The sequence below is a fragment of the Rhinolophus ferrumequinum genome, chromosome 8, assembly GCF_004115265.2.
Source record: "Rhinolophus ferrumequinum isolate MPI-CBG mRhiFer1 chromosome 8, mRhiFer1_v1.p, whole genome shotgun sequence".
NCBI lineage: Eukaryota > Metazoa > Chordata > Mammalia > Chiroptera > Rhinolophidae > Rhinolophus > Rhinolophus ferrumequinum.
The window spans coordinates 62247466-62274346 of NC_046291.1; the positions used below are offsets into that span (position 1 = coordinate 62247466).

The 26881-nt window shown below is 42.2% G+C and overlaps 1 protein-coding gene across 1 annotated transcript in view; it reads left to right on the plus strand.

The window, feature by feature from the left end:
* Nucleotides 1-2776: 2776 nt before the first annotated feature.
* Nucleotides 2777-26881, plus strand: part of PLA2R1 (phospholipase A2 receptor 1) — a 100568-nt gene continuing 76463 nt past the window's right edge. Inside the window, exons 1-3 of the mRNA XM_033112512.1 lie at nt 2777-3101; nt 17762-18145; nt 20603-20776. Of these exons, the coding sequence (XP_032968403.1) occupies nt 2996-3101; nt 17762-18145; nt 20603-20776 (664 nt within the window). The 5' untranslated portion in view covers nt 2777-2995. The remainder of the gene's footprint in view (nt 3102-17761; nt 18146-20602; nt 20777-26881) is intronic.

The window sequence follows — 26881 nt, forward strand, 5'->3', positions numbered from 1 at the left end:
TCTTCACTGCCCTGCTCCCTTCCCATGCATTCACAGCTCCCATAGAAGAACACTGACAACATGCCAGACTCGGCGCCAAGCACTGCACACACTTATCTCATTTAATACAGCAACACTATGAAGCAAATATCACCATCTGTGTTTTACGTAGAAGGAAACTGAGGCTAAGGGAGGCTAAATCACCTGCTGGTAGACGGCAGGCAGCCTCTTATGACCATTATATTACCCTGCTTCATAAATCTGAAACTTGCACAAGACTAGGTTATGGGGAAACATCATTTTCTCGAAGGCTGAAAGGCTCTCTGCCACAGATTTCCACATCAGAGCTGCAATACTTCGGGAAGAGATTAAACACTAGCTCTTTTAAGAGTCTTCTCATTGTTGAATAGGAAATATAGTGTCAGTAGGCCAGGAAGCTGTCATCACCCTTCTTCATTATGCTGATTGCTCTAGAAATTAAATATGGTTTGTTTCCCCCTCTTTATTCTGTTCATATTCATAGCTTTGCTACTTTGGGATATGATTTGCTGTGGACCCGGGAAGGTTTCTTTCATTTTTTCATTATACAGAGGTTAAAAACTGAGGCCCATAACAGGTGACTATCTCAGCCAGATCCCACAGCCAGTGGGAGGAAGCTCAGTGTCCCATGACTGCTCTCATTTGCCAAGGTGCCCCAGTAGCTGCCTTTTGCTCTCGCCAAGCCCGCCTACTCACTGTCTCCCATACAAGCCTTTCTCAGTCCTACCTTTGTGTTTTTTTCTTGCAACTTCTTCCCATCCTAGAATAGCCTCTTCTTCCCAATACCTTCTACCCTATCTGAGTACATCTACACCTGAGCAAACACTCTAGCTCTTCCTGTCTCTCTCCCTTTCACTCTCACTGCACTGCACCTCACCAAAAATGAACATCAGTGTTTCACTTTACTCCTTAATGGTGCCATGGGATTGCACTTGGCTGCTGCAGTAGATGCCAGCCCACTCAGACAGGGCTGACTCATCTACTTCGGGGCTATTCCCATAGCACACAACGTAGCTCTGAGTCTATAGGAGAGATTGATAAATACTTGGTGGTTGAATCTCTATAGTGTGTATGCTGAAGCATCCCTGTTCTGCGTGTTTTGAGGCAACGGCACTCGCTGACTTCTACATACAGTGCTATTCTATTGACTCTGGACACACACTGGAACCCCTGACATACTCTCAGTTCCACCTTGTACTCCAGCCACCTCTGCAGCAGCCACCCTGTATAGCCTTTCCTCAGGTTCCCTTGGGGGCAACGTGACAAGTACTTCACCTGTGGCCATCTCATGCACCTGATTGGCTCTCATGCAGAGCCATTAATAACCCTAGGATTACCTTAACCAGCAGGGACAGTGAGGCTATATATAAATGTTTTCCTCTTTCATCCCCAGGGCAGAGAGTTCTGAGGCCTCCTGAGGTCATTGCAGGTCTGAGCACATGTTGCAGAGGCCAGGCAGAGGCCTGTTTCACTCTGATCTTCAAAGCCACACCCCGAGCGGGATCTCATCCCAGGCTCTTCTTCTGGGAAACCAGGCTAAGAGAGTTTATTAGTCTGCGTGGCTGCCATAACAAAATGTCATAGACTGGGTGATTTAAACAACAGAAATTTATTTCTCAGTTCTGGAGGCTGGAAAGTCCAAGATCAAGGCTTTTGATAAGGGCTCTTTTCCTGGCTTCAGATGACCTTTCCTCAATGTCTACAAGTAGAAAGGTTGTTCTTTCTTTCTCTTCTTATAAGGCCACCAATCCTATCTAGGGTCCCACACTTGCAAATTCATTTAAATTTAATTAAGTCTTAAAAGCCTGATCTCCAAATACAAGCACATTGGGGAGTTAGGGCTTCCACAAGAGAATTGAGGGAAATGCACAATTTAGTGTAGCAGACTGTGTTACTCAAAAATATTGATTTGGTCTTGGCCAATAGGCAGCTGAGAAAAGCAAGGTCCTCCAAGACCCCATCATCTTCTCTTCTTTTTTAACTCTCGTTTGCTTTCTTCTTTCTTATGTTTTAACCGCTAATGTCAAGATCCTTTTTAGCAAAGGTCTTATATTAGCTTGTTCTCATGGATACTAAATGTTTCTAGTGTTCTGCTGGTTATTTGAAAGACGACAGTTAGAAGGAGTACATTCTAGTCAGGGTTTTCCTACTTACTAGTTTAAGCAGTAACTTTTGCTAGATTAAGGAGTAACCTAGAGCAAATCGCTTTGTCTTTCTGGATAGGTTTTTTTGGGGAAATGGCTGTAAAGTGAGATAGCCCAGTTATTTTCCAGGGGTAGGAGAATCCAAGAAGATGGAAGGCCCAGGTTAAACCGAAAGGAGCTCAACAATGGAAGAATCTTTGAGGTACTCTGGAGTGAGAAGGATGGAGACCGGGGTGCACCCCAGAGATCTCCAGTGGTCTACATTCAGAAAAGGGGGTGTCCAGAGAGCTCCCAAAGAGCCTGGGTTCACGGAGCAGCTTGGTTTACTCTAAGCTGCCAGCTAACAAACCTGCAGTGTTTATACCAGAATCCGGATGGTTTGCAAACCCAGATGTCAGACTTCCTGTGCGGGAGATTCTCAACTCCCTCACCCCAAGGCTGGAAGCAGGAGGAGCTGCACCGGCAGCCTCACCCCTCCTCTCTCCTCTCCCCAAAGGCAGGAATTTCTGGGATGGGCAGATGGTCCGCCCCCTCCTCCTCCTCTTCCTCCTCCTCCTCCTCCTCCTCCTCGTTCTCCAAAGCCGGAGAGGGTAGGGCGGGGAGAACCACCGCCACTTTCCTGTCTCCCAGCGCAGAGCCCCGAGTGCCCGTACACTGTGGCGACAGGGGTGACGGAGTGGGTCTCCGGGGCACAGGGCTGGCGAGGACCCGGGAGGGTGGCAGTGCGGAGGGGGCTGAGTTTCCGCCTCCAGCGCCTCAGGGCGGGGCGCTCGGGCTGCGGCGCTGGTCCCTGAGAGCGTGACACTGGATGGCCAGCGGCCCAGTGGTTAGGGATGCTGCTGCTGTCGGCGCTGCTGCTGCTGCTGCTGGGGGCACCGCTGGGCTGTGCCGAGGGCGCGGCCGCGGCGCTTACCCAGGAGCGCATCCTCGAGTGGCAGGGTGAGTGTCCCCCGGGCCGGAGGGACCAGATCAGCACGTCGGGGACTGGGGTGGTCAAGGGAGAGGAGAAGGGGCGAAGCTGGGGGCGGGCGAGGGCAGCAAGAGCGATCGGGTTTTAGACGGTGGCCGCGTCTCTGCAGTCCTGAGAAAGCCCTGTGGATGGGCCAGTCCTGCACACGGACTGGCCTTGCACCCGTTTCTCCAAGTCCTGCACCCCCTCGCTCCCGCCGGCATCCTCCAGGCTTCAGCTGCGGACGCGAGAGGCGGGGCCTGGGCTTGCAGGCCACTGGACTCAACTCTGGCCGAGCACGAGCCTGGCATAGCAGGTTAGGAGACGTTTCAAAATGTAAGCCTCCGATAGTTGTTTATTTGGGAGGACCCTCTCTAGGATACATGATGGCAAAAAGCTGCTCTATCTTGTCCACTCGCAAAGCAAGAGCTCTAGGTTTGGGACACCACCTGTGGAGTGGCCCCAAGCGGGCCTCTCCCCTCCGCCCCTTTCCAGAAAGAACACTTAATCTTCTCTATTAACGCCTCTCAGACGAAATGGAGAAGGGGCCCTCCTGTGGCCCTGATGAGCGGTGTGAGCTGGAGCAAACTATTCTCTTTGCTCTTAGTTTCTCTCATTAGAAAAACGGGGTCTGTGGTATCCATAGGACCACTGAGGATTATGTGAGATCCTTTGGAAGGCACATGACACCCCAGGGGGTGAGAATCCCTTCATAGGTGGCCTCACAACACATCTGTGCACACACGGATCAACTCACCAAACATTTATTGAGCACCTACTATACACAAGATTCATAAAGGGCGGTGTAAAGAGACATAAGGTGAGGCAGTTCTTCAGAGGCCCACATTGGTGAATAACTGTATGGGCTCCTCTGAGGCAGAGAAGCCAGCATCCAAAAGTGGAAGCTCATGTGTGAACGGCAGGAGTGGGGGTGGGGGAGAGGAGTTAAGTCAACCAGGAGGAGCCCCCCTCCCCTCTGCCTTTGGGGATAAGCTTAGAGAGGGGATAAAACAAGTGTCATCAACGTCTATGCTCATTTTTTTCCCTCTCAACATATTATGTATACATTTTCGAGGTATCTTTTCTGAACTGTATTCTCTAGCACTCCCAGGAGGCTTTACCGGGGGCAGGTTGAGCAATTTCTATTTTAAAATGGCCAAAGTTCAGAGACCTCTTACCTCCTTGGTCAGTTCAGTAAAAATGCTCCTATGGATGCACATCTGACCCTGTGGTGAGATCTATCTCCATTAAGAATTTACTGTGCAGAGTTTATTCCTTTCCATTTTACAATGTGGGCTTTGCCTGAGCACTAGGTATCTAGAACAGGGCAGGAGCATGGAGGACAGAGGCTGGAACTGAGCCACACAGAGAAAATGCACTGGTGATCCTCTGAGCAAGGTTAACACTGATGGGCTAATCCCTTCTATATGTAGCAGACCCAAATCCTGGCTGGAGATAATTTCTAATCAGTGCCTTCTTATTGGTACTCAAGAACAGGCTGAAGTCAGAAGCATATGCTACCTCCTGTACGCTCCAGGTGACAGTTTGCAAATCTGAAGCTTGTGACAGAGTTGGCACAGAGGTTCTTCAGATGTCAAAATGCTGCGACTGATGTTCTAAAGAGCATATAGAGATTATGTGGCATTGAATGTACCAATCTTTATACAGACTCCCCTCCCTGACTCCAATCACCCCCATCAGTGGAAATTCAAGTATAATCTAGCTGGGTTTGAAATCAAGTCTTTCCTGTCCATAGTAAGATGGAAAAACAAAAGCATTGGAGGGACCTGAGATATTGTCTACTCTAGTCACCCATTTTTCAGATGTGGAAGCTGAGGTATAGCCATGCTTTGGGGTGCCTCGGTTTACCACTGTGTTCACTGTACCACATTGACTTGCTTTTAGCCGTGACTGGCATCCGCAGAACAACCAGTAGTAAAATACACCCATTTCCGTTTCATATCCACTCATAAAGACATGTAACAATACAAGGCAGATTATTAGTATCTTTTTCATCTGAAGTGTGATATGTATTGTTTGGTATGTATTATTGATTATTCTAATATATATTATAAACATCCCAGCCTTGGGAGGCAGATCATGGATGGTATTGTGCTGACTTTTCAATCATTGATCAATAATTTTGTATTCAAAAATCATTAGATGTAGTGTAATATAGTAGCTAAGTTCATGGGCTCTGGGAGCCAGACGGCCTGGGTTCAAATGCTGGCTCTACCATTTACCAGCTGTGTGACTTTGGGCAAGTTATTTAACCTCTCAGTATCCTCATATGCAAAAATGGAGCTAATAATAGTATTTATCCAAGTGTTTTCCTTTTGTTTCAATACCATCACTGTGCCCTCTTCTTTTGGCCAGTCCAGACTATTTTAACAGGTTGACAGCCTTAACATTTATTTACTACCTTGTTCTTGGCACCAAACTTGGCACGTCTGCAGTCTGTTTCCTACCTCTAATTGGTTATACCAAGGACACTCATTGTGGTTCTGGAATCTGAGCCCTCCTAACAAGTGCTGAAACTCAATAACTCCACTTCCTCAAGAACCCCAGATACTGGGAGGGCACGAGGAGAATGAAGAAAGACATCTGGAGAGGGGTGGGCATAGTCACTGTGGAGGTCGCTAAAGGAAATGAATTGGGGGCAAGTCAAAGGATTTTGACTCTACGTTGAGGGTTGAATATTATAAAATTATAAATGTGAAATGGCCTGAACCAACACAGAAGAATTTCCTCTGTAGCTTTCAGCCTCCCGGCGGCAGGAGTGGAGTGAGCCCACAGCTGCATTAGTCCTTGGAAACAGTCAGGGTAGGCTCTTCTGAATGACCAGTGACCAAGGGGAGTGAAGGTGCTGATGAATGTGAGGTCGAAGTGCTTGACCAGAGTAGGGACTTGAGTTGCACACAGGGAAACTGCCCTACTAGGGGCTGTGGATGTGTACAGCCCCAGAAGAAGGTTATGGTAGGGCAACAAACTGTGACATGTCTATATTGGGAAACATCCGAGAGATGAAGAAATAAAGAGTTTGGTTAGAGGCACTTTGCTTAAGGAGAAAACAAATTCTGATTGGGTGAATTGTGTATTGCTGAGAAGGGTCTTGTGAGTTTGGACAATGGGGAATCAGATCACCCTTTTAAGTTTAGGAATGCCATAGTTAGTTTGGGGCTTGAAGAGGGTGGTTCTGAAGGACAGCAAAGAGACCCTCTGGAAGGTTAAAGCAACTTCCCAGGAAGAAAGCTGACCTGACCAGTAGGAATACTAAGGAGCAGAACATTTGAATTCCGTAATTTACTTAGTGAAGGTTGGAGAAATAGCAGAATAGAAGGGGTGGTGATGATACAATGGAAATAACTAGGCTTCCAGGTGGATCCCTCACAGCGGTGACCAGATCCAAGATATGGCTGTAGGCGTGCTCACTAAAGTGGAGAACAGGTGAAGGAAGGTCCTTGGAGCTGAGAAGGTTGAGAAACCCAGCGTCCAGAGCCACACAGACATATGTGTCTGAAACAAAATTCCCATTAAAAACATACCCTATCCTAATATGATGTATTGCTACTTTTCTAGTCGCTTCCATTCCATCTTGTTTTGTAATGCTGGTCACGACCACAAAATTGATTTGCTGACCCATTAATGAGCCACAACCTGCAGTGGAGAACACGTCGGGTCAGAATTGGTCATCTGTGTGCAAGTTCAAGGCTTTGGAGTGGGGGGCACAACGGGGCGTCTGTTGGTATCACACACTGGATGTGAGGAAGAGGTTCAGGGCAGTGTACCCCAGGGTTGAGGAAGGGAAGAAAAGGTGTCCTCTGGGAGAGGCTTGTGGACGGTGATGAGAGCGCCACCTGGAGGCAGCAATGGGGAGAAGCCATGACCCTGAGATTTTCTAACACAAAGGTAAAAAGGCCCTTCTCTACTGCTCCTAATACCGTGTTTCCCCCAAAATAAGACCTAGCCAGACAATCAGCTCTAATGCGTCTTCTGGAGCAAAAATTAATATAAGACCCAGTCTTAAGCAGGTACTTAAGCACTAATGAAAAGAACCCCTGGATAGCCTTGTGAGCCCATAAAATGGTTCATTCTGTAACCCCTGTTTGATGGGAAGCATGTGATTTGTTTTTGTGGCAGGAGGAACAGGAGGCCAATCTCTTGCTCCCTGCAATTCCTTCTTTTCTAGTAGTTCCCACACGTTGGAGTGACTATTTTATAATGCAAAAATGTGCAAAGCTATTGACTATTTTTTTAATTGTTCTAAGTAATTTCTACACCCTGGGCAATGAGCCATTCTCCTAATCTGGAGATTCGGAATTTAAGTAGAAGCGTGATCAGATACTGGTTTAGCTGCCCTTTCTGGCCATAAATCACTCCAACTATCTGACTCTGTTTCTCCCAATCTCCACGACTCATCTCTCAGAATCCCTTCCACTTCATACTGTCCTCAGCTCAGCTTCCTTTCCTCAGAGCCTTTGAGAATCGGCATGTACTTCCAGTTTTCCTGGTCCTTTTTGCTCTTTCTCATTAAGCTCCTAAACTCTTTTCCTACTGTTGCTTGTCACAGTAACTGATAGCACACAATGGGGATTTCAAGCCAATGACCAGAAAGGTTGAGCCACACAGAGAGCTCAGTTGTCCCCTTTCTTTGACCTAACAATTTGCTTATTTATATCAGGTTTTCTGAAGCAATGAGTCCTTTGTTTTGCCTTTTTGAACTCATCCCTATGAGATGAATCCTCATGTGATCTATCAACATAATATATTTGAGACATTTATAGACCTTTGCCTCATTTTCTTTTAGAAATTACCCTTAAAAGCCTTTTAGGAGATATTTCAATACAAACCTAGGAACATAAATTATAGTTTTTAATTGATCAAAGCAAAAAAGAAATATTATAGTTCATAAAAGAAACAAACAAAAGAACACCTTATAAACATTATATTAAGTCACTTAGACAACAATGTTTTATAAAGCCACTTAAGAAACATGGAGGAATATTAGAATTTCTATAAATTGGGTTATAATGAAACAGAGCTACAGAAAACAGACAAGTGACACATGTGACTTTTTAATTTATGACACTTTCCAGACTACTACAGTTCCAAAGAAATAAAGAAATATACTAATGAAAAAAGTTTTACTGTTTCAGGTTTTTGGTATCTGTTCTTGAGAAATTTCAATTGTGAAAATATAAACAGGAAATTCTACATGATGAACCGTAAACGTTGTCCTATTTTGCTGCTATTTTGTACTATCCCTGTTCAAAGTTAAGATTTGCTTTTCTCTTATTAACATTCATAAAGTGGCCATAGGGACTGTGGTAATCCTTATCAGGATGCAGTGAGGCCAGCACTATTATTAACTCATTGTGCAGATGGGGAAACCAACGCAGACGCTCTTTAGTTTCAAGCAGTTCTACCCTAAAAGAACTACTCCGCAGTTTTCCAGTCTCTTTCCTACAGCATTAGTCTTGTTCAAATAAGAACAGGGAAGGCTTCATGGGCACATGCCAGGGGAGTCTCATAGGGACCCATGCTCAGAGGGCCTCACGTTTGGGGTTTTATGCTCTGTGGTTTGGGAAGTCTTGAAATTCTCAATAATTTTTACCTTTGAATCTGTGCTTTGGGCATGACATTGCCATGGGAGAGTGGAGCAGGAGGCAGGGACTTAAAGCCTCACCTCCAGCTCAGTCTTACTTCCCCACCTCCCCTGACTGGGTTTTCAGCCTCCCCCTTCATGCTATTGTCCTCTGCCCACGTGGCAACCAGGTTGCTTTGGGGTTGGGAAACTGGAGGCCCAGGGCCTGGGAATGGATGGCCAGTGGCATCGGGGGGTTGGGCAAGGAGGTGACTGTCCCCACTGAGCTGACAGCACCACTGTGTGTTCAGCGGGAACTGAGTGGGAAATGGTCACCTAGCCCCAATCCAGGTACTGAACGCCTTCCCAGCTATTTCTGGCATGGAGGTAGCAATCACTCATGGACCCCTGGGAAGGAGCGATTGACTTAACTTCCCTGTTCCAGCCAGGGCTCTGCAAATTTCATTCTGTTCTGGGCCCTACAAATTAGGTAGCCAGCCTGAATAAGAAGCATAAGGACAGTTATGGGTTGAATTGTGACCCTCCTCAAAATGGATATGTTGAAGTCCTAACCCCTCAATATCTCATAATGAGATCTTATTTGGACATAGGGTCTTTACAGAGATAATCAAGTAACAGTGAGGTGATTAGAGTGGGTCCTCATTGAAAAGAACTGAAGTCCTCATAAGAAGGGGAAATTTGGACTCAGAAATATGCACAGAGAATAGATGATGTCAAGAGCACAGGGAAAAGATAGCCAACTATAAGCCCGGGAGAGATGGCTGGAACACATCCTTCCCTCACAGGCCTCAGAAGGAGCCAGCGCTACTAGCACCTTGACTTTTGACTTGTGGCCTCAAGAGCTACAAGACAATGCCTTTCTGTTGTTTAAGCCACTCAGTTTGTGGTACTGTGTGATGGCAGCCCAGGCAAAATAACACAGGAACTAACAATATGTCTCTATCTACCATTAAAAATTGGTTTTGTTTTTGTTTCGATTTCTAGCTCCCACTTAAGTAAGTGTATTTTTTTCTTAAATGGGTATATTTTCAAATCAGTTAAGATTGGCCAGCTCATGTAAATACTTTTGTTTTCAATGATGTCACATCCTTTCCAGGGTGGTTTTGTTGGTGGTGGAGTTCTTTTGTGTGTTTGTTTGTTTTGATGACCAAGTCTTTGAATCATATTTCCTGGGGCTTCCTCATGCAAGCATTTGTGAGGGAAGTTTAGCAATGTTCTCTGTCTTACTGTGTCTTGCCATAACTTGATCTTTTGTAACGAGGCTCCCTGACAACTGAGATGGTGTATTTTTAACACAGTCTGTAAGATGACAACAGAGCCGCTGTGACTAATGATTTTTACACCAGCGATGTCTGTCAGGTACTTTAGGGTTAAATAAAGACAAAATGATGTAGGAATAAACTGAAAGCTAAAAGAAAAAAAATGCTTTCAATTCAGTTTAAAAATTCATTGGTAAGATACAGAGGTAGAGCGAACAACTCTGGGAGAGATAAGAAGATTTTCTGCAAGGGTCACAACTGCCAAAAAAGATAGACAGACGGGGAGGGACAGGACAGGGAAGGAGAATGGCAGGGAGGGGCAACCCACTTTATAGTCTGAAAGGGTTAACCCACTTTATACAGGGATTGGTAACAGGCAATTTGAATCCTCACAAAACTGGAGCCCAGTGGAGCTGACTAAGCCAGGTTTTGTTTATCCCCCCACAGGTGAGAAGAGTATTGTATGCCTCATGAAACTTGCAGCGATTTGGGGAGATTAGAGCAAAAGGGGAAGAGAACACATAAAAAGATTTAGCAAGAGGGGTCCTGCCATCCTGTGGAGGTGGTGATTATCCAGGTTCAGAAGCTGCAGGAGAATAAAGAAGGCTCCAAGTCAAGGACAATGCTAGGGCAGGGAGAGAGAAGGAAGTTCTGAGACAGGATGAGGAGATACTTTAAAATGTACTTAACTTTTTTGTTGATGAATAGAAAGCTAGGAAGCCACAGGCTTTGTTAGGAGCTGTCAAATTGTTAAGAGACAAAATACCAACTCTCAGATGATCTGGTATAAAATGCAAACATTCATGCAGAGAGGGCCAAGAAGGGCAGGCACACTTTTCACTTTGCTCTTTCAAGTACAATGCACATGCTGCATGGTGCAAGCATCAGAAATTCCTTGCTTATTGGTTTGGAAAGTCATGTTAAGAATTCAGATATTGTGCCATCATTCAGCCGTGATCAAGAATTGATTTGGCCGCTTACAACACCCCTTTTTGCTACAGAGTAACCCAAGTAAGGAACACAATCAGATCTGAAGCCATTGTTCCCTGGCCCGGACAAACACAAATTTGTGTAGCTGGAAAAGGTCACTACATCTCAAGAGAGAAGCTGCTCACCTTTAGATTGGTTACAGGGCTGAGATGCCCTTCCCATTACCTCCTGGACTCCTTCCGTTCCGAAATACTGTCGGAGCAGCAAGACACTGGGCAGATTCGAGATGTGATGCGGGCCAGGAAGTGCATGAGCCCAGTACCAGCTGTGTGAGTGGATGGAGTAGAAGAGGTTTAAACCCAGGGGAATGGGGCAGGAGATTGAAATTGGGTTGCAGTTGGAAAGCTGTAGCTTCCTAATAGCTTGGCGTAAATATTGCACCTGTTGTGAACCGTGAATTTGAATTTTTCCTCCCAGTTCCCTGAACACAGAACAGCACAGAGACCAACTTGGAATTTTGTGTGTGTATTGGATTAGGAAGTCACAGTCATGATGTAATTTGTTGAATACCAGGAAGGCTTATGTTTGCCTACGAAAAATCCACTACGAAAACAGTATTTCTTTAGGAATTGTTTTGTTTCAAATGTTTTTTATGAAAAGTGCAGAAATCTCACCTAAAGCTTAATACTTAAACCATACTTTATTCACTTAACATCTCAAACCTTCAGCCAGTTCTAAGAGAAGAGCTGTTTAAAGCAGAAGGGGACAGCAAAAGGCAGGGGGAGGTGATCGGAGGGGTGCTGAAAATGAAGTGGGAGGGCCTCAAGAGAAACCTCCCCCAGGTCCCCACAGTTGGCACCATTCGAACAGACAGATCAAGCTGTAATAACAGTCCCAGGCTTTAGACGGCAACCTCATGCTATCCTAGGAATTGACAGGTATCTGGCAGCCAATTGAATACCTGATGCCAGAAAACAAGTCATTGCAACTACTTTTTCCAGAATCCTCACATTCCATCCCTCACCAAAGCCTGTCATCTCTTCCCCCTTTGAATTCTCTCTCCAGTGACTGGAGTCTAACCATTCCTTCTCTTCCTTTCTCATCACTACCATTTGAATTGACACCTTCCATCTCCCTTGATGGATCACAGAAATCGTCCCCAGATTGTTTTCCAGACTCTCTCATCTCATCTAAATGAGAACTCTTGTAGAGCAAGACCTTGGACATCTGCCTGCGTGCCTGTATTCTCAGCTCCTAAAAACAATGCTCGACACACAGTAGGTGCTCAAAAAATGTTTTTATTGAATGATTCACCACTGTGATTCATCATCCACACCACAGCCCCAGTCATGCCTTCTCTTGTTCCAAAAGCTCCCTTTTATCTCAAGAATAATATACAAATTTCTGAATAAAATTCAAGGTCTTTATAAAATGACCCCAAACCACCTCTTTCCAGCTTCATATTCTGTGACCACCAATGTCTTTTTTATACCTAGGCTCTCATCACCCTAGAGCTGATTATTTTCATCACCTCGGAGCTTTGGCGACATTCACTCTGTCCAGAAAGCACCCTTGCCTGACTCCTCACCTCTTCATCTATAGACCTTCTCCACTATGTTGAATTCTCTCTGTGTAATGAGGAAAAGGCATCTATGCTAGTCTCACCAATGTACCTCCTTGTGTGACAAATATTAGGTCCCTAATAAATGTTTGTTGAATGAAAATGTGTGTGTGTGTGTGTGTGTGTGTGTGTGTGAGAGAGAGAGAGAGAGAGAGAGAGAGAGAGAGAGAGAGAGAGAGAGAGAGAGATTTCTTTATTCTTCTAGGTCAAACTGACTCTTTTACCCCTGGCTTTTACCTCATTATGCTTATACCCGTTATGTCAAAATATATTTTGGCGTTGAGTTATATTTTTTCTGTACATTTCATGACGTACTCCCAAGGAAAACATCAGTTTCTTGAAAGCAAACACTATGACATATATATCCTTCTATCTGTAGGATTCCTAACACATGCCATATTAGGCACTCAAGAACTGTTTGAAGTTTCAAATCTCCTAGTTTAAATTGCAACAATCTACAGCAGTTCATTTTCTTCTTTCTAGATTATAAATGAATGTACGTAAGTAAAGCTAGATCTAGACTTACGAGTATATGGCCCTTACTGGTATACAAGTATAAAACTTCTAAGATAAAATGAATTTGAGGGAATAAAATGTAAATGATTCAATTAAATGAGTTTTGTAGTCCCATCCAGCTCTAAGGTTCATGGTTCTGCATTTATTCGTAAAGTTAGTCTTCTCTGTCATGTTTATATTCCTTCCAGCTCTGTTCTGCTGTCCATTCCCTGGAAAATGGGCAATTATGTGTATACACACACCCTCCACTCAGAAAGGTCTGATGACACTGAGGAGTCATGTCCACCTCACTCGTGACATCAGCTGAGGATCCAGTTAGGGGTTTTAAATTTTATCTATTTTCCTTTTTTGAGTCATTTGTTTTTAAGAGTTTCTTTTAAGTGCATTTATAATGTTTTCTATGGAACTGATGGTACTCCCTTCTTTTCGTTAACTAAGAGAATTCACATGATTCTAGAACAAATAGATGCAGTTTCAAGAGACAGATACTTAGGCAAGCAATTTCTCTCTTTCTCTCTAGCAGCCTACACAGTGCTACCACATAGCCAGCACTCAATGAATGCTTGTTGAATGAATGAATGAATGAATGAATGAAGTAATATTCTATATGTAGTCATGAAAGGACTACCCTAACTTTAATTTCAACACTTGATCAAGGAAACATTTTCCACCCATTCCTTAGAAAAATACATGCTGTGTTTCCCCGAAATTAAGACCTAGCTGGTCAATGAGCTCCAATGCATCTTTTGGAGCAAAAATTAATTTAAGACCCAGTATTATATTATATTACATTATATTATATTATATTATATTATATTATATTATATTATATTATATTATACCGGGTCTTATATTATAGTAAAATAAGATTGGGTCTTATATTAATTTTTGCTCCAAAGGACTCATTAGAGCTGATTGTCCGGCTTGGTCTTATTTTCGGGGAAACACGGTATTACCCTGTGGAGCCAAAGGGTGAGTCTAAAATGATTTCCTTAAAGGAACTAGAAAGCAGAAACACTGTTTTCCATGGATTTTATTTTTTTAAAGAAGTATGAAAATTAGTTGATAAGTTACTTCTAGTAAATCAATTCTTTTCCTCCCCCCTAAACTTATAATTATGAAGGGAAGTATAATAACATTTTGCTGCAAGGAGATTTAGTAATTCTGGCAGTACTTCATTAATCACTTAATCAGTGTTCAAGCAGAACTGATGTCCTTGACATATGTAATCAATCTTGATTCCTCCTACATTTGATTTTCATTCTTTTTGAAATCTGGCTACAGACACTAAGGATAGGTGGCTTATTTTCACATTATGTTTTTGTTACAGACAACCCATATTTACATATAACAATACTCAGAATATTGATACCTATATTGGGTCTCCTCATAGTCCATTTGAAAACAATTGTTTTCTCATCAATGAATTTATGGAGATTAATGGTTCTAGGACCAGATTCTATTATATAGCTTAATGGGAAAGTAGGCTTGGGTCATTTTTTAGCTTAGCATGACATAGTATTCTTCTGGAGATGACAGGTTTATTGGTATGGGTAAGCCAGAGCTACTTGTTTATGAAACATTTTGAAGAACTTTTCCAAAGCTATATTCTAAAGGCAGCCGGGCATGGAAATGTAATAGCAACCCACAAATGAGCAGCATGGGATTGAGTTTGTTTAATATCTTCTGCTTTGGAAAGGTATTTTTAGGATTACTGGCATGACCACAGAAGTTCTGATTCTATCACTCCTTTTCTTTTTCTTTCTTTCTTTTTTTTTAAGTGTGTTTTTCCAGGACCCATCAGCTCCAGGTCAAGTAGTTGTTTCAATCTAGTTGTGGTGGGGCGCAGCTCACAGTGGCCCCTGTGGGGATCAAACCGGCTACCTTGTTGTTAAGAGCACTGTGCTCTAACCAATGGAGCTAACTGGCCTCCCCAACTCCTTTTCTTTTACCACTTCGTAATTTGTATGTTTAAAAACATTATTCCCCCCAAATTTTTTTTAATTGTGATATATAATTTCCACGTCTACTTACTCAGAGACCATCCACCTATACACGGCTTGTCAACATCATGTATTTCTCTTTCCTATAAAAGAGCTGCAGTATAGACTTTACAGATAAATGTAAAAGATGAACAGACGAAGACTCTTAATTCATAGTTGCACATATATTTGAACAAACAAGACAAGAATGTTGTTATCTGGCTGTTGGAAGACTATTTTTTCCTCCATAAAAACTGATAGCATGGTATTTGAGGATTGTTTAAAACTAAAAGTCTACACCCAGCATATGCTACAGAAACTAAAGTAAAAATGAGCTTCCATTCTAATGATGAAGGAAGAGATTAGCACTCTAGAGGTGTTCAACCAAATCTACAGCTGGAGCTACAGACCAAGAATCAGGAAGACAGAGGGACAAGAATAATAACAGCAACAACAACAACTAGCGTTTGCTGAGGTTTTCCCACGCCAAGGTAGTGTGTGGTGTGCTTTGCGTGGGTTATTTAATGGAATACTCTTAATGGCGCTGTGAGGTCAGTAGCATACATATTTCCAGTTCGTAGAGGAAAGGCAAGGCTTACAGAGATCAAAACATTTGCTCAAAGTTACAAGCCTAGACTTTGGCGGGCCTGCCTCATTCCAGAGCTTTCAACCACTAGCCAGGTAGTCCACCCACCTATCTTAGGTTTATAAAGTGAAAGCCAGAGGGCTGAAGTCCAGCCAGTAAGTGGCAGAACTGGATATATGTGAATATATATATAATATATCGATGCTAAACTACAGAGCAATTATAGTAAAATAATTATCCTTTAGTAAAAAGTTAATGGAACTCTGGGCTAGCTAGAAAGTAATTAGTAAATTACAACAGAAATTAAGGTTCATGTTCTACCCTGGCATGGAAAGGTGGAAGGGAGAGTAGTAGAGAAGGTTAATTATCAGAATCTTCCTCACATCGGCAAGAGGTAGGTTTGCTCTTGAATGACTATTACTAATAACCATACAGACATGGGCTCCATTAGGACAACAAATTTCCTGATCTAAATGAAATCTCCCTAAAACCATTCATTCTCTGCCCGCCGCCCCCCACACACCCCAATACACACTCCCTTCTCTTTTTCTCTGATGTATGTTGATTAAAGCAATATTCTGACAACTAATTTAATACCTCAAATAGATGGTTATAAGTAAAGTTATCAATTATTAAATGAAGTATAGCTTTCATTTATACATTGACAATCCTTTTTTTTTAACAGTGTCTTAAATGATTTTTGTTGACTTAAATCAGTTCTTCTCGACCCCAGTAACTTTGGAAAAACTGAAAGGACTTTTACTAAAATGAAGCATTGTTCCCATGCACTAATATGTGAGGAGGCTTGTTCTACACTGTTCCAATTCCCTAGAAGGCCTCTGCCTTCCCTGCTATGCCCCTGCCACCCGACATGAGTTGCTCTAAACCACAGCCATTTTAAAGGAACCTGATAATGTCCCTTCAAATATTTGAAGATTGGACAGGAAGTAAAATATAAGAGGAGAGCCTAGCTAATGGGAGAGCAAGAGAGCTCTTGGACCTGACCAGACATTCTGTGCTGAGCCACCTCAGCAACCAGAGGCCTAAGCAGCAGCTGCCAGCATGTTTAATCAACATCAAGCACTTACTGAGCTTCTACAATGAGTTCAGTCTATTCTGTGCTTAGACTAAAGAAATTAGACATAGTTTCCACCTTCAAAAAACCTGTGAAAGGATGAATTCATAATTGTATAATAGGTGTCTTCCAGGCCAACGACTTGAGGTAAAGTCAGATGGCAGGCAGGCAGCTAACACATATTCCCTGGTTGGGCCCGCCCAGCTTTTCCACAGGAAACTCACCCAAATCTCTTCTTCTGGGTCCCAGGGGTTGGAGGCTCAAGGGTGTACCACACAATGTGTACTTTCTCCACATCACCACGTGGGGCCTGTGTGCTTTTATGGCTCTCAGCATGCTCTTCCACCTCTCATGCATCTAGGTGTGCGGTCTCAGCCAGTGTCCTGGGCGCCTATCTGCTGTGGCCTGTTCCCCTCAACAAGACTGCTCTTGCAAAGAGGCCATCCCCACAGCAAATGTCCCCACCTTTCTGCCGCTGACAGAGCCAGCACAGAAAGCAAATGTGGAGAAGCAATTTCTCTCACCAGCATGGTGTCTTGTATCAAGACACAAAGCAGCACTTCATGTCTATCCTTTGGGTTTTCTATAGGAATATGATGGTAGAAATTTTCATTTCAGTGGGTCTTGATTCAGCTGCTATATTGCTAACATTCAGGCACTTGTCTGAAGAAAACCAAAGTGTTCCCACACCTCTGGGCATCCAATGCCCCTCTCCTTCAGTCCTGAGTTTTTATTACTAATGCCTGCTCTCTACCCAGCTGTGGCAAGCTCCTTTTCTCTCATTACCATTCCTGGATTGACAGGTAGCCTTTGTTACTGTAGGGCCACGTAGTTCTGAGAACAGAGGTCTACGTCCATTTAATGCTCAGCTCCAATAAGTCCATCTATGCTTCCCAAGAAACAACTCTGCTTTGAGCAAATAAAACCTTTCTGGTGGGCCCCGCCCATCAACTGTGCAAAACGGCTGCCAGTTGTGACATATCACACTTAGACATGCAATGCACCCTGAGGTTCTCATGACCCTAGTTAATTATATATGAACCTTTCATACCATATCTTCTATTTTGTTGTTTCAGATAAAGGAATATTCATTATCCAAAGTGAGAGCCTCAACAAATGCATTCAAGCAGGCAAATCTGTTTTGACCCTGGAAAACTGCAAACCAGCAAACAAGTACATGCTATGGAAATGGGTTTCAAACCATCGCCTCTTTAACATAGGAGGCAGCGGTTGCCTGGGTCTGAATTTATCTGATCCTCAGCAACCGTTAAGCATATATGAATGTGATTCCACTCAGGTGTCCCTGAGGTGGCACTGTAACAAGAAGACGATCACCGGCCCGCTCCAGTACATGGTCCAGGTGAAGCATGATGACACGCTGGTGGCCTCATGGAAATATCTTCATAAATGGATTTCCTACATGTCAGATGGTGGAGGCATTTGTGAATATCTGCACAAAGGTAAAAAGTAATTCCAACCAAAGTACTCATGAAATGACATAGTTAGAAAGTTTGCCCATAAGTAAAGATTTGTAAAATACATTACATGAAAGAGGCACACAGCCCTCAGAAACTCAATGGACTTCTGCTAAATACATTTTAGTTGCTTACTCGCTTATTGTAAAAGGATTACCGGAGTCTGGGAATGGATTTGCTAACTTCTGCTAAAGGAGCAGAGCTTCTCAGAAGTTAAAGGTATCAGAGGAGGAAACATTTAACTTTAGGAATCAGTGGAAAAGCGGAAAACAGGAAAAGAGTGAGAAAGCAAATGAAGGTAGGAGGAAAAGATCTTTGAAGTTAAAGATTTGGCAGGGCGAATATAAGAAAGTCTCCTGCCACCATCTCTCTTGGAGAATCTCAGTCTCGCGGATGGAGTGTGCCTGCAGAACAACTCAGGGCCTCCAATGCCTGGATGGCATCCATTTGAAGGTCAAGTTACAAGGCATTTAAACACAGACTTGTCAGGGGTTATTTGGTGTGTGCCAGGGAATGGGAAAGCATGGTCTGGGAGTAGGGAGAGCTTTCATTTTTCATAGTTCTGTAATATTTGGCATTTTTAAAGAGAAAAAAAAATCAATAGAAGAAAGAAATCAGCATAGTTAAATTCTGACACCCCAACCTTGTTTCTCAGATTTTGTTTTGTAGTGCTCTTCATTCATCCATTCATCTATCCATTCATCATTTATCACACATTTACTGAGGGCTGTTTCTCAGGCATAGTGGCCAACAGAACAGATGTGGTCCCCACCTTCATGGAGCTCTGTAAAACTGTGCCTTAAGGAGAGCATATCTTTCTAAGAATCTGTACCAGTCCTAGGAAGCAGAGCAAGAACTCCTAAGATCCAAGGCAGGACTTCCTCCTGTACCTACAAAACATGAGTAAAAAGAGATGGAGCTAAGAACAAACTATTTTTAGGACTCACTGCAATGAAGCAAGTGCTGCAAACCAGCTCTCTCCACATAACCTGCAATTCTAATGAAGAACTGATATTTTGCTTTATGTTAACATTTTAGCTATACACCCACACTCACTTGCACGCAGGGGAAGACTGAAGAGAAGGCAGGGACTGAAACCAGAGGCTGTATCCTGAAACACCAGTAGTGCCTAAACAGCCTTAACCTCTAGCACTGGTGATGCTGCGTGAGCTCAGTCCAGCCCCTGCCGATTGTGGGAAAGTGGTTGAATCCCCATAGCCAGTCCTTTCCCTCCAGGACTTATCGCCTTAGTTGAGGGTGGCCCTGATCCCTCTCACCACAATAACCCCCGGTTGAGGCATGAAAAGGTGTTTCCTGCTGAAGGCCAAGGATAATGGATTATTGAAATACTCCGAGAAACCTGCCAGCTGGCCATCTTGGCACTGTCGTCTCTCCTAGATGACTGTGGAGGCCTCTCTGCCATCTCACTTTGCCCCCTCACTGCGAGGGCCCTGTTTGCCAAACTGCACCCCAGTGAGCCTTTAAAAATGGAAATCTGATCATGTTTCTTCCCCATTCAAAACTCTCTAGTGACTTCCCACTAACCTCATAGTAAAGGCCAAAGTCCATGACGTGGCAGAACCTGCCTCTGTGAGCTGGCGCTCCAGTACCGCCCTGATTCCACCCTCATCACACCTCCATGCTCTTCCACATTCATCCCGCACACGTGCTTGTCACAAGTTCCCCCTAAGTGCTGTTCCTTCTGCCAAAACAACACTGTTCCAAATACTTGCTCCTTCACTTTACCTAGTTCTTATTCAGAGGCCTTCACTAACCACCGATCTTAAATAGGGCGCCTCTACCTCTTCACATACACACACACACACACACACACACACACACACACACACAAATAGAGTCATTTTCTTCTTACCCTATTTTGTTTTCATCATGGTACTTACTGCTACAAGAAATGATATGTTTACTTGTATATTTGCTTTCTTGTTGCCTCTCCCCACTAGAAGAGAAGCTCCTTATGAAAGGGAATTTTTGCTGGTTTGTTCACTATTATATCCCCAGGGCTGGACACATTCAATACTCAGTAAGTATTTGCTGGATGAACAAATTCATAGACGCACTTGAAGTTCAGATGCTGAATACAGATGCCTTTGGGGACTGGAAGATATTTAAAGTAAAACCTCCATTAACTTTTTCGCTTTATCCTTTCACAAATATGTATGCTCTGTAGCAGAGCACCACAGTGAATAAACAAGTAGGAGACATATATGAATACCCCATGTATGAGCATATCCTCCGAACCCAGCACTAAGCCTTGCCCTTGTACACTTGCTAAACAGTAAGGTCCTGAGGGCTGTCTACGCTATCGCTAGGGCTATAGGTTTTGTAGGTTTTCAGTCACTGAAAAAAAGGCATTCACTCTGACAGTTTCCAAATATCAAGGTGGCATAATACTTATTTGAATTTGTCCTTTTTTTCTCCTAGATGTGTATACACTCAAAGGGAACGCCCACGGGACACCATGCATGTTTCCCTTCCAATACAACCACCAGTGGCATCATGAATGCACCCGGGAAGGGCGGGAAGACAGCTTACTGTGGTGTGCCACCACAAGCCGCTATGAAAGAGATGAGAAGTGGGGATTTTGCCCAGATCCCAGTAAGAATGAAATCTTCTCTTCTTCATATATCATGAATGAATCAAGGATAATTAGAAACTAATCTGTATCTAAAGAAAGCACTGAGATTGATATATTGAAGTCTGAATAAGCAGTCTGATTCCATTTACCCAGATTTGATTTGGGGTTTGTTTTTGCCTTGAAAAGACAATCCTGACATATATTCCTTTTCTTTCCTTACATTCTAAAGATGTTAATTAGCCATTCTTCATTAAGCTCAGTATATAAGGATGCTTTAACCAGAATCAAATTATAATAGTCTGTGATCTCATTAATCCTGGCTTCCAGGCAAAATACTCAAAACAAACCTGAATGCGTACAAAGTTCAGTTATCCTTTCAATCTATTTTTTTTATGAGTTGCCTCAATGTCTCCATGTCCAGACTGCTTTGTCTTGCCATTGTCAAGTCCAGGGATCAGCTGGCCCCTTGACGACCTTTCTAAAATGGCAGTTGCCCTCATTGTTTCTCGACAATGACTTCCCATCTTGATCCCTTTTCCTTACTACTCGATTTCTAGGTATAACCTTAAAATCTTTTTCTCTTCTTAACTTGATTTTCAAGGTCCAGTGACAGCTGCGATGCTATAACATTTTTTTTTCAGTTAGTATTTTATTATTTTATTTTATTTTTATTGAGCTAACAGTTTTCCAATGGTTCCTAAGTATTAGGGAATATTTACATATACCTTCTGCTTTCTATATTTAATTTCTTTCACCTAGATTCCTGAGAGTCAGAGTATAGCTTTTACAATCTCCTTATCTTCCATGCCTACCTCCTCTCTACAAATATAAATAAATTTGAAACAAAAGCGAATTGAAGAGATTAACTTCAAAGAATCTGATTTAGAAGTTATCTATAGAATTGTTTTCTAATCTAAGAGCCGGTATGGTGTAGTGAATAAGAAAGAATATAGGCTCTGAAACCAGGAAGACCAAGATTGGAATCCTTATTCCCAATGATGAGATCTTAAGTTTCATTTTCTTTACCATAAAATAGAAATAAAGACAGTACCTATTAGGGTTATTGAGAGGGTCCAATTAAGTAATGCATCTCCGGCACTTATCATCATACCTGGTACATGATAAACACTCACCAGGATCAACTGCCATCATCATCATCATTATCATCATATCAACATCAAACCTAACTTATCCTTTTAGCACACACTTCTGAATCGATGACCCTTCCTCTCTATTGTCTGCCAATAGCACTAAGGTAGGTGTAGGGGTGAATACCACGAGTGTTAGGACTTAAGACCCTCCCTTCAAAGACCTTGGCATCTAGAAGAATACAGGACAGACAGATTTGCTCTATGTCAGAAAATGCAGGCTGTATCTGCTATGATGCTCTACAATCACCTCGGGGGGAGGGAGGAGTTAAAAATGCATATCCCAGCCCCCTCTCAGGGGTGCAGTGGGTCCAGTGTGTGAGACCCAAGCATCTGCATTTTTGACAAGTGTCCCAGGTCATCCTGCTGCAGATAATTCTTCATCAGACAATTCATAAGCCTGGTTTCAAAGTCTATAATTCTATGCAACATACTATATCTATCTATCTATATTCAGGCATGATATTAAGACATTTAGGGTCTTTTTAAAGAAAGACATTTAACAACCAATATAGTATGTGCTTTTGACCCATCCAAGTGGGGACCTTAATGTGAGGGTTAGGAGACCAGGAGCCCCACTGCTGGCATTAACCCCTTGGCTGCTGGAATGTGAGATGAGGTGGAACGGGAGGTACAGGGGAGACTAGGGCAGCAAAGGGCACTCAAGGAGCTCAGAAGAGCAGCTATTCACGAACCAGGATGAAATTATTTCTTTATTGAAAACTACTGTCAGATCATCAGCCTTCTCTGTCTAAATTTGAAGGCATGTGTGTGCGTGCAATCCCTAAACTTCTTGGATTCTGAATTAGATGTCATTATTAGCATCATATTCCCTTTCCATTTCCATCTCTAATAGATGTCATTATTAAAAAATAAATAAACCAATACTAATAAAATTAACGTGTATTTCACTTTACCCTAATACTAGGGACATTTTTTTTAAACCACAATATTTTCCTTGAGGTTCAGCAAAGAGCGCTGTCACCATCGTCCTTTGTCACGTTAGCCAGTTGTGGTTTTCCAGGTGGAAGCCTGTGTTTAGTGATGCTCAGAGCTCCTCCCTCTCCATACCATTGATTTGTTCAGCTTCCTACGGCTCAAAGGCTTCCTCTGACAGCCTGCCAGATTCCAGCTCTCCTGACCTTTACCATAACCAGCAGAGAGCATGTTTATTTCTACAGTACTAAATTACAATACCAATTTTCTTCCTTTCTCATTACTTTTGGTTCCTGGTGGCCAACGTAACTTAAAATGATGTGTCAGAGACTGAAATTTCAGCAAGCTGCTGATAGCTCTTTCCATTCCATGGGGATAAGATATAGAGGACCGCATGGACTAAAGATTTGTCCTTCTGTATCTCATCTTTCTTACATGGAAGTATTTTTAGTATCTAAATGTAAAATTAGGCTGCCTTTTTAAAAAAGTTGATTGTAAGTGAGCAAAAACTTAAATTTAGCATTAGTAAACACAAACACACTAGCAGTGAGGGATGTGAGAAAACATCTGTGACTATAGATCTTCAGTAACAAAGATGGTCTATAGGAATCGCTCTGGGTTTATTTCAAGGCAATTCTAGGACATGCTAGGCCCTTCTTGATTGTGTGCTTTGCACAGCTGGAGAGTCGTGCTTAGTTAGTTTGAGATTTTCTTTTAGGATTTCAATCTCCGGAATGATCTTGTTGTCCTTGAACCTGGCTATGTACAAAGTATGGTGTGGGGGCGAGGGTCAGCTTTCTCCCATAAGGCCTGATAGTTAAAGCCTTTGTAATTGCTTATGATCAGGCCTAAAACATTATCCATAGGTGTTTAAGAGGAGTTAGACTTCTCACTGGTAAGGACAGACTTGGAGGATAAGAGAGAAAGTGGGGTGTTAATTAAGACCCCAGCTTTCTGCATAGCTAAATTAATGGAGATACAGATTTGGGAGAGAAAACCAAGCATTCAGATGGGGACATGTTATATGTTGAGTCAAGCATGTGGAGATGGAGAGCAGGCAGTTAGACATAAAGGTCTCTATATACTTGAGAGCGATAGGAAAGGGATTTATGGGAATCGGTCAGATAGTCTGGAACGTGTATAAAACAAATAGGAAGGGGATTCAGGGCCAAGTCTTAAGACCTGAACATTTAGTTTGAGTAGAGAAAACTGAACCAGCCAAAGAGACCGAGAAAGGGCAGCCATAGAGGTGAAAGGGTGGCCAGGCACGTGAAGTCAAGAAAACAGAGTATATCAGCAAGGAGAGGGAGGGAGCTCAACTTGCCAAATGCTTTCAAAGGGCCTGATTTGGCAAAGTCTGAAACTAAATGTTTGCTGGATTTGGTAATATGGAAATCATTGATGGTCTTAACAAGATATCTTCTAGTTGCCAGATTGAGTGGGTTAAAGACTAAATGGAAAAACAGAAAACGAGGGAACACTTCCCAATTCATTCTATGAGGCCACTATTACCCTGATACCAAAACTAGACAAAAACATCACAAGAAAAGAAAACTACAGAACAATATTTCTTATAAATATAGGTGAAAAAAAAACTTCAACAAAACCCTAGCACACAGAGCACAACAACATATAAAAAGAATCGTACACCATGAACAAGTGGAATTTATCCCAAGAATGCAAGATTGATTTAAAATCTGAAATCAATTAATGTAACACCCATATCAATAGGATAAAGGACAAAAACTACATGATCATACAGAAAATATTTGACAAAATTTCATACTCCCCCATGAAACGAAAACCACTCAGAAAAACTAAAAATAGAAAGGAATTTCCTCAACTGATAAATAAAATCTGTTAAAAAAAAAATGCAGCCAATATACATAATGGTGAAAAGACTGAATGTGTTCCCCCTAAAATCAGGAATAAGACAAGGATGTCTGTTCTCATCATTTCTATTCAACATTGTACTGCAGGTTCTAGCAAAGGCAAGTAGACAAGAAAATGAAATCAAAGGCATCCAGATTGGAAAGGGAAGTAAAATAATCTCTGTTTACAGATGACATGATCTTGTGTATATAAAATCCTAAGGAATCCATTAAAAAACTATAAGAACTAAAAAACACATTCAGCAGATCACAAGATACAAGATCAATATATAAAAATCAGTTGTACTTTATTACAGTTGTGATGAATAATCCAGAAATTAAATTAAGAAAACAATTCTATTTATAGTAGCATCAAAAAGAATAAAATATTTAGGAAGCAATTTAACAAAAGCAATAGTAAAAACTTATGCACTAAAAACTACAAAACAGTTTAAAGAAATTTTAAAAACCTAAATCAGTGGAAAGATATCCCATGTACATGGAATCAGAAGACTTAATATCGTTAAGATGGTACTTTTACAGCAATCTCTATCAAAATTCTAGCTGGTTTCTTTGCAGAAATAGACAGGCATGTCCTATAATTTATATGGAAATTTAAAGGACCCAGAAGAACAAAAGAATCATGAAACACAACAAAGTTGGGGGACTTACACTTCCCAATTTCAAAACTTATACAAAGTTACTGTAATCAAGACAGTGCAGGATGGTCAAAATGGAATAAAATTGAGAGTCCACATTTATGGTTAATTGACTTTTGACAAGGATGCCAAGACAATTCAATAGGGAAAGAAGAGTCTTTTCAACAAACGGATTGAGGAGGAATGGGGATTGACTGCTAATGGATACTAGGTTTCTTCTGGGGGTGATGAAAAAGTTCTAAAATTGACTGTGCTGATGGTTGCTCAATGTTTTCAATATGCTAAAACCATTGAATTCTATGTTTTAAGTGGGTGCATTCTATGGTACATTACATCATATCTCAATAAAACTTCGTTTTTAAAAAGAGTAAATGAGAGATGAGGAATTGGAGATAGAGTATAAAAGTATGTGACTAAGTGGGGTAGAGAGAAGACAGTGACTGGATGAGGGGCCAAGCGAGGGAGTTTTGTTGTTTCTTATTTTTTAAGGACGAGGCGTCGTCAGCCATCTTTGAATGCATCTGGAAATGATCTAACAGAGAGACGTTAAAGATACAGGAAAGTGAAAGTAAGTGGTGGAGTATATGTGGTCTCTCAAAAGACAGATCCTAGGTGGACAGACTGGCCTTTCATAGATGTAAAGACAGTTTCTCCATTGGAGGGAAGAGGGAAAGATAATACAGGTCCAAGAAAGTTGATGGGTTAGGTGATGGAAGCAAAGGAGGAGAAATTAGTCCAGTGCTTGTGGGCTTTCTCAGAGAAGGTAGGAGTGAGAGGTTTGGACAAGAGGAAAGTCACAAAATGGGAATTGTGCTGTGGGTGAGCAGACTTACTAGAGAAAAGTAGTAATGTTTCCAAGTGGTAGTGAGGGTGGTTGATAATGAATTAATCAGAATGATTTTCTTTGGCCGTGCTCATCTGTTAGGGGCAGGCACAGAGAAGGCAGGTGATTGAGTTCCTCCATTGAAACGGTGTCCCCTAACGTCACCAATGGACTCAGTCCTTATCTTACTCAGAGTCAGCAATAAGTAACAAAATTGACACCCTCTCTTTCTTGCGTTTCTGGAACCCACACTCACTAATTTTTCTCTTTCTTGTGTGGCCATCACTTCTCAGCTTCCTTGACGGCATATTCTCCTTTACCCAATAACTTTTAAATGATGATGGGCAAACTGGAGGAATAACACGAAAAAGATGGAACATGGTACCTGCTTTCCTGATACTTACATTTTATCCGGAAAAAAACAAACAAACACAGATAATCAACAATAAATCACATAATGCATCATTTAAATTTCATTGTGATCAGGGCTACCAAGGAACATGTAAGGCATTGGGAATGTTTAGCAAGAAGTCCTGACTTGGCCTGGTATCTCTTTTACGTGAGATTTATCAACATAGCACTTTACAGGAAGCGCATATTCAGTAACTATTTGCTGAGTATATGAAAGAGCAAGTGGAGAAGGAAATAGTAACTTTGCATATTAGAGTTGCTCTAATGGTATAAGAAT